Genomic DNA, 14,314 nt, shown 5'->3' on the forward strand with positions numbered 1-14,314 from the left:
GGAAAAAAATGGCTTACACGCAGAAAGAGAGAGAACATGAAATTAATTTTGTCTTTTCTAAGCTACAAAATTATTAAAGGGATTACAGTAGTTGTCTCAAAGGTGTTGGTGAATATAGGAAAAAGAAAAATTGCAAGCAGTGGAAATTAAGATTAGGTGAGAGATTGGAATTCCTGCTTTAAAATAACTTTCCAGCTCTTTATTAGATATAACAAGAAACGTGATTTGCTATTGCTTCCGCCGCAGTAAAAACCGGACATTAGTACCTCAGCTAGCAATACAAGATAAAAGAGGTTTCTGGTAACTTTTTGATAAGCTTGCACGTTTGCTCATACACCACCCGCGCTCGGCGCTCGCCCGCCTCGCCAGTCTATCTCAGTGACTCAGTAGGTAGAGACGGTATATACTGCCGCCTCCCAAGTTACTCAGTAAGGCAGTGATTCTGTTTAGCAACCGATACCAACGCGTGTGGGATTATTAGGTCGCAACTTGCTGGGTTAAGGAAACGGCACAGTAAGCAATAGAAGTGTTTTGTTGCACCAGGTAAGTTGTGCTTGATTGACTTTGTACCGCTCTTGTTCGTGTTGCTCACTCTCTCTCTCTCTCTCTCTCTTGGAGATAAAACAATATATTCCGCATCAGTGTCTAAATTATATCTTCAACTCTTCTCTCTGTAGCCGCACACAAAACTAAGCTGAATGTTATGCACTAAAAAATATAGCACCATTAACTTCCGTTACTTACTGCACGTAACTGTAACTACACTCTACTAAGACAGTGTTATGCCGCATTTCAAGGATGCCCAGCATCTTTTAACATCACTGTGAAGGGCACTGCTAAAAGTCACAAGCTTTATAAAAATCTCTAGAAATAAATGAAAAAAATGACGGCTTATATCCTACGTATTACAAAGAGCGCTTGTCCGTCGTTGTCAGCTTCATGACAACGTGGTTCAATTTAGGAATAAAACCAACACCAGTCTACGTAGAATGATCCACAACCTGCATTGGAATAAGGAAATTAAAGAAAAATCCGTCTTTATCAAAAGTTATCACAAAATATGAGTAAAATAAATAAAAATAAAAAAAAATGTAAAAAATTAAGACACACTGGCATACACAACAGTATTGAGACATAACTTTGTATCGTTAATGGTGGTGGCACGACTGCCACCCAGACCCCGAAGACTTCACGTGTCCCTCACACCTTTGCCTGCCCACCTGAATATGAGCCCTGTCACCAGTAGTAGTACTACTGCCCTTACGTACCCAATAACCCACCCCATATTACTATTACTATTACTACTACTACTACTACTTTATATATATATATATATATATATATATATATATATATATATATATATATATATATATATATATATATATATATATATATATATATATATATATATATATATATATATATATATATATCCTATTCAGGAATCCTATTCAGGGACCGGCATGTTTTTCTTTTTCCCCTTGGCTGGTCTCTCCTACATAAAAAAAAAAAAAAAAAAAAAAAAATATATATATATATATATATATATATATATATATATATATATATATATATATATATATATATATATATATATATATATATATATATATATATATTTTTTTTTATGTAGGAGACACACCAGCCAAGAAAAAAAGAAAAAAAAAACAGATGCTGGTCCCTGAATAGGATCCAAAGCATAGTAAAAAAATGAAGGATAAGTGTCTTGAAACCTCCCTCTTGAAGAAGTTCAAGTCATCGAAAGGTGGAAATACAGAAGCAGGCAGGGAATTCTAGAGTTTAACAGAGAAAGGGATGGATGATTGAAAATACTGGTTAACTCTTCCATCAGAGAGGTGGACAGAATAGGGGGTGAGAGAAAGAAGAGTTGTGAAACGAAGCCATGGGAGGAGGGGAGGCATGCACTTAGCAAGATCAGAAGAGCAATTAGCATGAAAATTACCGGTAGAAGACAGCAAGAGATGCACCATTGCGACGATGAGAAAGAGGCTGAAGACAGTCAATTAGAGGAGAGGAGTTGATGAGACGAAAAGCTTTTGATTCCACCCTGTCTAGAAGAGTGGTATGAGTGGAACCCTCTCAGACATGTGAAGCATACTCCATACATGGACAGATAAGGCCCCTGTACAGAGTTAACAGCTGGAAGGGTGAGAAAAACTGGCTGAGACATCTCAGAACACCTAACTTCATAGAAGTTGTTTTAGCTAGAGATGAGATGTGAAGTTTCCAGTTTAGATTATAAGTAAAGGACAAACCAAGAATGTTCAGTGTAGAAGAGGGGGACAGTTGAGTGTCATTGAAGAAGGGATAATTGCCTTAAAGGTTGTGTCGAGTTGATAGATGGAGGAATTGAGATTTTGAGGCATTGAACAATACTATACTAAGTTTGCTCTACCCCAATCAGAAATTTTAGAGAGATCAGAAGTCAGGCATTCTATGGCTTCCCTGTGCAAACTGTTTACTTCCTGAAGGGTTGGACGTCTACGAAAAGACGTGGAAAAGTGCAGGGTGGTATCATCAGTGTAGGAGTGGATAGGATAAGAAGTTTGGTTTAGAAGATCATTGATGAATGATAGGAAGAGCATGGGTGACAGGACAGAACCCTGAGGAACACCACTGTATATAAATTTAGGAGAAGAACAGTGACCATCTACCACAGCAGCAATAGAATGGTCAGAAATGAAACTGGAGATGAAGTTACAGAGAGAAGGATAGAAGCCATAGGAGGGTAGTTTGGAAATCAAAGCTTTGTGCCAGACTCTATCAAAAGCTTTTGATATGTCTAAGGCAAAAGCAAAAGTTTCACCAAAATCTCTAAAAGAGGATGACCAAGACTCAGTAAGGAAAGGAAAAGGAAAGGAAAGGAAAGCCAGAAGATCATCAGTAGAGTGGCCTTGATAGAACCTATACTGGTGATCAGATAGAAGTTTGTGAAGTGATAAATGTTTAAGAATCTTCCTGTTGAGGATAGATTAAAAAACTTTAGATATGCAGGAAATTTAAACAATAGGATGGTAATTTGTGGGATTAGAATGGTCACCCTTTTTAGGAGCAGGCTGAATGTAGGCAAACTTCCAGCAAGAAGGAAAGGAAGATGTTGACAGACAGAGTTGAAAGAGTTTGACAAGGCAAGGTGCAAGTACAGAGGTGCAGTTTTGGAGAACAATTGGAGGAACCCCATCAGGTCCATAAGCCTTCTGAGGGTTAAGACCAGCAAGGGTATGGAAAACATTATTGGAAGGATGAAGTAATTGGAGGATGGAGGAGAGGAAGGAACAAGTCCTGAATTATCAAAGGTAGAGTTTTTTTTAGCAAAGGTTTTAATGAAGAGTTCATCTTTAGAAATAGAAGAGATGGCAGGGATGCCATCAGGTTGAAATAAAGGAGATGAAGAAGCAACGTTATTAGAGATATTTTTTGGCTAGGTGCAAGAAGTCATAAGGGGAATTAGATCTTGAAAGATTTGGACACTTCCTATTAATGAAGGAGTTTTAAGCTAGTTGGAGAACAGACTTGGCATGGTTCTCGGCAGAAATATAAACAGGAAACTTCAGGTGATGGAAGTCTCAAATACCGTTTATGGACCACCTCTCTATCATGTATATCACAAGAACAGGCTGAGGTTTAAGATGACAGAAAAAGGGAAAATCAGCAAAATACCTCCTCAGCTTCCCCCCAATTAGCAGAGGCAAAATATCAGAGGCTGTGCTTTTCTTGCTATAAAAATATGCATTCTCTCTCTCTCTCTCTCTCTCTCTCTCTCTCTCTCTCTCTCTCTCTCTCTCTCTCTCTCTCTCTCTCTCTCTCTCTCTCTCTCTCTCTCTCTCTCTCTCTCTCTCTCTCTCTCTCTCTCTCTCTCTCTACATATCAGTTTATGTATGATCACACATACAATAGATCTTGTAATGCCAGTTGGTGTCAGAATGCTGGATTTTTTTTTGCTCATCTCACATCCACACTGTCTTGACTAACACTGCTGGGTCTTACCCTTGTCCTGCTCTTCCTTCCTGTGTGAAATAAGCAAGTCAGTGAGAGGAAGTAGTGCCAGACAGTGAAGGTCATATGGCACTAAGGCATGAGAGCAGGGAGATGGTAATGTACAGGAGGTGAATGTAAGAAGGCAAGAAAATATAGAATGTCAGTTAACCAACACAAGGCAATTCCTTTGGACATATTGATAAGGAGATGATGTTAAAGGGATTTTCTTCTGAAAGCAAGAAGAGAAAACACCATGAAAGATGATTAGTGAAGATTAGATTGAAGGGATTTTCCTCTGAAAGGGAGGACAAAAAGTTTTGCAAAAAAGTATTAGTGAAGATTTATGCTTTGTTTACTCTTAAAGTCTTATTAAACCCTTTCACTGGTAATGACTTTATAATATTACATTTGTCAGTGAAGTAAAATATTATTTGGGAAGGCCAGTTTGTTATATCTGAATACTTGCTTCATTCAACAATTGCTAGGTTAGTTAGATTAGAATAAGTAGTTAAAAGAACTCAGTAGACCTACATATGAGGCCATGAGTCAAACAAATCTTCCTATATCCACTGATCATCCCTATTCATAAATTTGTTTGTAATCTTTCACAGCTTCCTGTTGACCCAGCACTAGCAACCTGATAACTCAGTCTTCTCCAGTAATCCTCTAACACTCCTTTTTAATTGCAGGACGAACAAAATATGGCAACAGTGAATGGCTACAGTCACCAGGTACAAAATGGCTTTACTCCACTGGTAGTTACAGTAAATGGCCACACTCAACAAGCAGTAAATGGCCACAGTCCACAGAAGGCATCAGTAAATGGCCAAATGCAACAGATAATAGATGGCCACAGTCCAGAAATAGCATCAGTAAATGGCCACACTGTAAAGAAGGCATCAGTGAATGGCCACAACAAAAAAGGTGAAAAGGCAGTGGTCACCTTGGCCCCCAGTCCCTCCAGCACACCAACACGCCAGGGCAAGAAGCAGCCTCAGATCTTGACACTGTACCCCTCCAGTACAGACACTCAGGCTGCCTCCACCCCAGCCACTTGCCACCACAAGACGCTGCTCTTGCCTGACACTGAATACAGTAGCAAGAAGGTAAGACTGGCCATATGCAGAGTAAGCAAAGTCTAGTAAGGAAAGAAGGGAAAAGTAGCTGTTCATTAAAAGGGAAAAATAGTGGGTTTCAAAGGGATAGACCAGCCATTCATTAAGAAGGAAGAAAGTGTAAGGCATACTAATCAGTGAGGAAAAAAGGAATAACTTGCTACTCATGAAAGGAAAAAACAGTGTAAACCACGAAATCCAGTGATGAAAGAATGAAAAAAACTAGTTATTAATTAAAGGGAATGTAAGCCATACTGATCAGTGATGAAAGAAGGATCTTTTAAGGGGGAAAAAAAGGAAATACTAGCATTTCTTTAAAGAAAAATTGTGAACCTTAAGATTCAGAGACTATTTATTTATGTATCTACGAGTATATACCATGCTAGCAATCCCACACAGAGTGGCCTAGACAATGCACCACACACTTACACACACTCATACACATAGCATTCACTTAATGTTGATCCCTGATGGAAAGGGACAGTCTTGTGGACCATCTTACTACATTCCAGTGACTAATGGAAAAAAAAAAAAAAAATGCAAGGAGCTGTCAAACCCATGAACTTAATCTAGATGGGAAAGATTTGCCTGTCTTGTAAAGAGGCACAGTCCTGCAAATTCAGTCCTCACAAACACATTTTTCCTTCTTCACACCAGGCAATCATGAAGCAGCAAACTTTTCTATGGTTGTTTCTGGGAAATCATTTGTGATACTGTACTATTTAATTTCAGAAAAAAAAAGTAAAAATATTATGGTCCTTGTTGCCAGCTTTATATTTGCCAGATTTACCATACTAAACAGCAGACTGCGGATTTACTGCATTAACCCTCAGTGGCAGCAACAGTTGCAGAGAAGCAGCCAGTAAGAAGTCACTGCTGAACATTAGACTTTGCTATGAATAAATTTGTACTGTATTATTTTAAGTTTAAATGTCAGTATATAAACTCTACTGAAGTATGGAACAGTTATTTTTTATCTATTTATTTATTTATTTTTTTTTATGTAAGGAGCAGTGGTCTTGGGCTACAAAAAATTAGGAAAATAAATGCCCTTTGAGGTGCTGGTCCCTAAAGGAAAGAGCCAAAAAGATTATAAAAAATTGGAGAAGTACCTTGAAATCTTGAAAAAATTAAAGCCACAGGTAGAAAGAAATGGGAAAGCGGGCAGAGTTACGAAGTTTATCAGTGAAAGGGATGAAAGATTGCTATATGCTTATCATACAAAAATTTGCTTAGTGGGTACTGTTCGTATCTACACAAGTCAGGTAAATAAAGTCATATCTAGTGTGTCATCATCAGTGTCATTATAAATATCCATGAAATCACCAAATTCTGATAGGGAATGTTTGGCTTCCTCATTGATAACATTCCTTCTTGCACAGAACACCAAGATCTATCTATCTGTATACCAGGCCAGCAATCCCACATAGGATAGTCCAGACAAGGCACCACACACTCACACACATCATTCACACTCATCAAATAAAGTTAAATACTGAGGTGTACACGAGGCACGTCTTATGTTCTCTTCGTAAGCTGGCAGCACACTGAGCAGCACAACGTCATGTTAAGCCATTGCTACTCATACTTATGTTATCAACAAGAGTTCTTTTTACACTTCAAGGCATGATGCACTGTCAACTATTAATAATATTTGCTGGGAGAAAAACGGGGAATGACAATCTGAAGAGGCATCTATGTACAATACTCCCATCCATACTCCCATTTTTTTTTAGTAATTCTGGGCTGTCTATATTAAGTTCTACTGCCTGTTGAGGGTTTGAGCATTGTTGGTAGCAGTGCAGCAGATGGTATTCCCTGCTGTCCTGAACATTCATTATTATCTCTCCTGAATAAAACATTCCTGTCTCATGTCTGCAATAATTCCATAATATATATATATATATATATATATATATATATATATATATATATATATATATATATATATATATATATATATATATATATATATATATATATATATATATATATATATATATATATAGTAAAATCCCTCTTATCCGGCATTCGAGTATCTGGCAGCTTCAAGTATCCGGCACATTTTTCTCCGAGCCTTAAAATCAATAAAAAATCAATGTGTACTCATAAAATCGATTAAAATTCCCGCGCGAGGCATACTTTGTCCCCTTGCCACCAGAGCGCACTGCTTAGCGCCATCCGCAGCCCACTGCACTGTGTTTACTCAGTGACTCAGTCCCGCGTGTGCACTGTTTATTGCCTGACACCTTCATCATGCCTAAAGTTGTAGAAAAGAGGAAGCATGTTGTGCTTACACTTAAGCAGCTGATCAGATCAGCTGCTGATTAAGATCAGCTGATCTTTGTTATGGTAAGATGCGTGAGTGTAGGGTGGTGATTGTGGACATAATTTCACTTCTATTCAAGTATCCGGCAATATTCAAGTATCCGGCATGTCGGCAGTCCCGTTGATGCCGGATAAGAGGGATTTTACTGTATATATATATATATATATATATATATATATATATATATATATATATATATATATATATATATATATATATATATATATATATATATATATATATATATCTCTGAAATGCCTGGCAGTCGAGTGGAAATTGAGCTACGCAACACTCAAGAGTGTGTTGCAGAGGTCATTGGCAACTCATGGAAAAACATAAAAGATGTATTAGCATGGTTTTATACATATGTTAAGTTGTACTGACATGTATCTAGATGCAGTGTACAGGACCTGAGCCAGGCTTGTGTGATCCCCTCTCCACATCTATATGTAGATCGTTTCCTTCACTGGATACACACCTATAGCTTTTGTTCATTTATTACTCCAGTCTATTGCATATGTCTGTACTTGGATGGGGAAGCTATATTTTTTTGAGTGTCTAGGTAGGTGTACAACAGTCAGCCATATTTACCCACAGTTTCTTTTAATGGAGGCAGTTGATCACTTCACACTCCAATCCATTGCACATGTCTGCATCTCAATTGCAGAAGGGTATGTTTCTCAAGTATCCAGGTGGTTGCACAACACTTAGTCACTTTAACCATTGCAGGAGAGCACTGCCACCCCTTGGAAGGACACTGTGCTGAAGAAGCTGGAGGGGCAGAAGTCTGGCCAGACACTGCTGTGGCTGCCAGGGAGTGGGCGGCATGTCAGTGAGGGGCCAGACTCCTACCGGCCCTTCACCCACATCACCCGCACGCTGCACCTGGATGACGCCCTGCAGGTGTGTACCCACTGGCGCATCCCACCCAAGAACGTAATCACTTTCAGCAGCATTGACTCTCGTTGCCTCCTGTCTGACCATCCATGTAGGGACCTGCGAGTGCTGTGGTTCAGTGCCAACGTGTCTGAGGAGGAGGAGGACGAGCACAACTGGTATGGCAATGTGGAGTTTGCTGTGAGTGCATCTGTCCTGCTGGAGTGTTGGAGGTACTGTTTCATGGTGGAGATGATGACCACTCCCACACACACCACCTCCCGCATTCTACTCACCAACACTGACTTCTCCAGTGTGCTGCGCCCCTACAACCCCTTCCGTGCCGGTGGGCCGTGGCAGGTGTCCCCTGAGGGCCAGATGGCACTGCACAGGTGTTCCCGGTACAAGTTCAAGGGGTACAACCGCCACCCTCACATCCTGGAGTTTCTTCTGGATGTGACCGAGGAGGATGAGAAAAAGATACTTCAGGAGTGCCAGCTGTCCTTCAAGAACCATGAGGAGGCACAGGACCTGTCTGTGCCTCACGTGTGCAACAGACACCAGCGCGCCAAGACACCCTGCCCCTCACCGTTCCCTCGCACCACTACTGCCACGGTCTTTGTTTCTCAGCTCCAGATGATGAAATGTTCCCTCAGCAAGATCCCCAAGCTGTCCAGCAGTGCTAAACAGCTGTACAACAAGGCCTTGCTGGAGCTAGGCATCCAGACAGCTGTGGTGCATGAGGCATCTTTGCCCAGTTTCATGTTTGTTAATAGTTTGTATTCTCAATGAAATCCACATCAAAGCACGTCTTCATCACGGTTCTCACGGATCATCAGGTGATTTTCAGGTCTTAGATTCTCACCTATAAGTGTCATCCTCATATCATTAAGTAATAATTTTTAGTTTTTGAGTGTGCAATTGCACCAAGAAATGCTGCCACAGAATCCAATGAAATACTAGTAAAATCTGACGAAACTTCTTATGGCAACTATATTTATTTTCAATCCCAAAACTTTATCATATTTTATTTTTATATGAGATGTAGAATTGCCTGAGGGACCAGTGTGCATGGGGCAGGCTGTGTAACCATCGTATGAAAGGAAAAATTTTTCATGGAAAGAAAAATTTTGCATACACCCTTTCATATTTGTCATATTAAACAATTACATGCACAGTGGTCAAGACAGATGAGTAGATCTGCTCTCTTTGGCATGATACTTCTGATTCTCTTCCTGCATAACAAGTACAGTTTGTGGTGAAAGAGTCACACTACAGAACTGTTAGTCATGCTCATGAGAATTCCTTTCCTCACACCAACATTCTTTCTATTGTGCTTATAACAATGAATTTTTATTTAAGTTATATAATTCCAAAGCTATGGATGCAGATTATTTAGGTAATATTTTTGTATGCCCTTGTCCTCTTTACTCCTTAGGATGTGGCAGGTACAATCTCTGGCATTTACACACACACACACACACACACACACACACACACACACACACACACACACACACACACACACACACACACACACACACACACACACACACACACACACACACACACACACACAGCTTGCCAACTCAATGATATCCTCTTCACACATCACTTAGCAGGCTGAGATTCTTTTCACACACACAGAGAGGGCTTTAATGAGATCTAGGGTCTCTGGGAGGATGTAGCTAGCAATTATTGAGTCCAGCATGTGATAAATCGTGATACACTAGATGGTGGTGAATTAAATTAGGCAGACAGACAGACAGACAGACAGACACACACACACACACACACACACACACACACACACACACACACACACACACACACACAAAAAAAAAAAAAAAAAAAAATCCCTATTGTAATTAGTTTCCGGTCCATGCCCCGTCATACAACAAAGAACAGTATTAGTTTCACTCCTCATGGCATAATTTATACCAGTCAACTGTTGTGTTGAATTCCATTATGCAGTTTTATGCATATATTGTGTAGAATTAATGCAGATTATGCATTTCTAGAATTTATAGTTTTTAAAAGGATTGTAGTAGTCTGCTTATATTTTATTTAATTTTATATAAACATGAATATCTAAAGACCAGTTTTTGTTCCTGCTGAGTACCTAACCTGAAGGTGTATTTACCTGTCTGTATTTTTATAAGATAGAGTCAAGCTGTGGAAGTATGTAGATAGCTGCACTATGTTTAGTCCCATGTGGGGTATAGTGGGATGGTCCACCAGATTGTCCCTTTTCACCAGGAGTTAATGAGGCTAAATGTGTGGATGCTGTTTGTATGAATGTGTGGTGCTTTGTCACTCTGTGACCTGATATATAGATAGTCTGTAATGTCCTATATTTAAAGCCAAATCACAATAGTATTTTCTGTACAATTATGTATATTATTTGCACACACCAAACTGATATATATTCCATAGATGTATTAATCCATTTGAAAACATTTATGGGCATCTTTATGTCTCTTCATATTAAGTTTCTTGCTGCATTATCGTAATGTTATTGCTCAATTGTTTGTATGGTTAACAGTGCAAAGCCAAGGCAGTGAATGGCAACCAAAAATCACTCAGGGCTTGGTGATTACTTGTGGCCTGACTGGTGAAGTGTTGGATGGCGCATTTCCACGTGTCCTGACAAAAGGTTCAATCTCTGGGAAAAGCCTCTCGAGGTGAATCTATTCTGTTGTCAGATAATTATTCTCTGTGTTTCCATGATGCAACACTGGGCATCACAACAGGATACATTGCAACTAGACAGGCAGTGTACTTAATATTATTCATACTGATACATTATTAATTTTGCACAGTAGATTTTGTAATAGGGTTTTTATACTGATGTCACAGATGTTCCATACTTATTAATTATTTCCATGTGATGTTACCACTGTTCTAGTATATCATCTTCCAGTTTATATATCTATTTCTCACGGATGGTGCCTTCATATTTACTTGTTCTCTCTCTCTCTCTCTCTCTCTCTCTCTCTCTCTCTCTCTCTCTCTCTCTCTCTCTCTCTCTCTCTCTCTCTCTCTCTCTCTCTCTCTCTCTCTCTCTCACACACACACACACACACACACACACACACACACACACACATACACACATACACACACACGCACAACATAAGAGCACTATTTGATTCTATTGAGGGAAACATACATGTAATGTAAATGACTCTACAGGGTACCAGAACATAAAACATAAGGGAAGTTGCAAGAACCCCACAGGCATACACATGGCAGTCCCTGATAGAACACACATAACCATGCCTAATATCCCTATCCATAAGTTTACCTTATCTTCTACAGCTTCCTCTTAACATTGTGATTATGAAGTCTAGTCCAGAGCCAGTATAGGGTACTCTGACTAAGGGGACCAAATCAACACTACTCTATTTATGTTCATTCAGGGAACCTGAACCACCCAAAAGACACTACTCTACTCTACTGTAGAGGACCAAACCACTGCATATGACTGTTTGACTCTTCATGGAACCAAATACTGCATTGCTCTCTACTGGTTATTTCTTGTATGTATTTGCAAACAGTATACTGCTTTCTACTGCTTCTGGCAAAAATTGATGTATTATACTGTTTTTTAAATATTATTGATATACCAGGCAAGCAATCCCACATGGGGTTGTCCAAAGTTTTTTTTTTAATGTAGAGAGTTCAAATTAATTTTTCTTGAGTTACCCAAGTTATGAAAAATGAGAGCATTATACTTGATAGAAAATTATTAACAAAATGTATTTAATTTCTGTCAAACTAAATTAACTTTTATTTATTACTGAAAGCTTGTCTGATTAAGCCATGCAGTTTATCAGATGTTTCTACACATATTGAGTAAAAAAGTGACATTTTCTACTTTCTCTCGATTCTTTCTGTCCTGTTTCTTCCGTCCAGTATGGACAGTGCTTAGACAATGGTTGGAAAGGTGGTCAGAAACTTAGGCTGAATGAGCAATGATACATTATGTTGCATTTCAACCACATGTTCTTCAGAGAGAATTCCCCTGAAGAACATGTGCTTTGAAATGTTAAAGCACAACTGCTGCTGTCTGGTTCCCCTACTACTTGTCCTACTAATATTTGTATACACATGTTGGTAGTTTCAGTGTAAATTAAGCTGAAATATTCAAGTAAGTTTTGTGTTGTGTATTGTGGTTCCTACATTATTCTCTGCTATTTTGCACATTCTGTTTATCAAGATACCTGGCTGGTGTCCCTGCAGAGGTAGCCCACACCCACTTTTCATTTAGTCTGTACATCAGTGTAGCTGTGACCCTGAGTACTAGTTTTCTTTTCTCAACTAAAATCTTTGTCATTCCATTAATGTTGTCTATCAATCCCAGAAGTCTTTCCTGTTTTTATGTTTAGTATTGCAGGAATTCATAGTTTGTATTAAGAAGCACAACCAGAATTTTAACTTTATTTTTGTTATTATCATGATTTAGAGATTTCTGTTTTGTGGTAAAGATATATACTACCTTTCATTATAGGTGGAAATTAAAATTTGTATATCAATTCTAAAATAAACCATGAATACAAATGATGTAAATACGTATACTTTTTTTTTTCCTGGAGGAGGGCCTTAGTTATAGTAAAATGTAACAAGCTATCACAAAGTTAAGAAAATTAGTTGTAGTAAAATATAACATGCTATTTCAATGTTAAGAAAATTCTGAAGTCAAACTAGTGTTGTCATGTGATTATTCTCTCTCTCTCTCTCTCTCTCTCTCTCTCTCTCTCTCTCTCTCTCTCTCTCTCTCTCTCTCTCTCATGCACAAACACACACACACATGAAAGCAGACAAGAGGTGAACTTTGCTATTGAAAAAGACACAATCTGGGCTCTTGTACAGTATCAGGTCCTGCCCTGTTACATTGTCAACAACATTCTCTATTCTACTTTTGTAGACCGAACTCAAGGTACAGGAGCTTTTCTGATGATTTACAAGGGAACCAAATTAACTCAGGGTACTCTATTTGAGAGTCTCAGAGTCACAAAACTGTTATGGGATGATTTATATGTCCTAACATGATTAAGGAATAAAAAAAAAAATAGCATGCGTCATCCCATTGTGGAAACCAACATACTTAACAAACGCATTAAACTGTATCCCTCCAAGCGAGCTTCATCGACATGGACTTAGAATATGTGATGCAGTGAGAGAAGTATCCTGTCACTTTATCATAACCATGCGTGACCCCGAAACAAAACCCCTGCACACGTGTTGTACAGTGATTATTTATCACCATATAGGCATAATCTAGCTGTTCCATTAGGCGGCGCTATTCACTAGATAGGCAAGTTGCAGTAACGAAATGCAACATAAGGAAAGTAATGAATAGATACTAGATGGTCAGTTCCTATAGTGTAAATTTACGTGAATGACAGCACATGATCAGAAAGGGAATCCGAGGAGGTGGACTTATTTTCAGTCAAGGGGAGAAATATGGGCTAACCATATTAAATGGTGGGAGATTTTTTCACGATCTCTCCCCCATTTCTCCTACTGATTTATTTCCTTTAGCTCCTACTATTGGCACGAGAGAACATCATTACAAATTCCTTGTCGTTGTGATGCCAGGCATTGATTATTTTTGATTCAGATGGGTGAAAGTCCGGAACTACTTTCCCAACAATGTAGCAGCAGATTCTCTTGATAGTTTTAAGAAGGGATTGACTAACTTCTTGGGTGACCGTCTATTTGATTTCTTCTTGCTAATATCCTTGATATACCCTTGACACTTGTTCTAGGCTTATAGCATACTTACCAGCACCCCCCTCCCACCCCGACTTCTTATTTTTATTTTATTTTATTTTATTTATTTTTTGTATTGTGGTGATTCTCTTCAAGGCTGGCGTGCTAGCTGTGCTTGGGTACAGCAAGGTACAACATTAGTTCATTATTTCATCTTAATTTTTACCTGGTGTGAGGATCTGTGCACCACCAAATATTGATGAAATCATTATAT

At 38.8% G+C, this 14,314-nt stretch overlaps 1 protein-coding gene across 1 annotated transcript; it reads left to right on the forward strand.

Annotated features, from left to right (window-relative positions):
- The first annotated feature begins 377 nt into the window (after nt 1-377).
- Nucleotides 378-9,901, forward strand: LOC135113327 (uncharacterized). The gene is made up of 3 exons (XM_064028553.1): nt 378-543; nt 4,692-5,108; nt 8,176-9,901. The coding sequence occupies exons 2-3, from the start codon at nt 4,704-4,706 to the stop codon at nt 9,112-9,114; spliced, it is 1,344 nt and encodes a 447-aa protein (XP_063884623.1). The 5' UTR covers nt 378-543; nt 4,692-4,703; the 3' UTR covers nt 9,115-9,901.
- Nucleotides 9,902-14,314: the final 4,413 nt, after the last annotated feature.

Source organism: Scylla paramamosain, chromosome 25 (assembly GCF_035594125.1).
Source record: "Scylla paramamosain isolate STU-SP2022 chromosome 25, ASM3559412v1, whole genome shotgun sequence".
Lineage (NCBI taxonomy): Eukaryota > Metazoa > Arthropoda > Malacostraca > Decapoda > Portunidae > Scylla > Scylla paramamosain.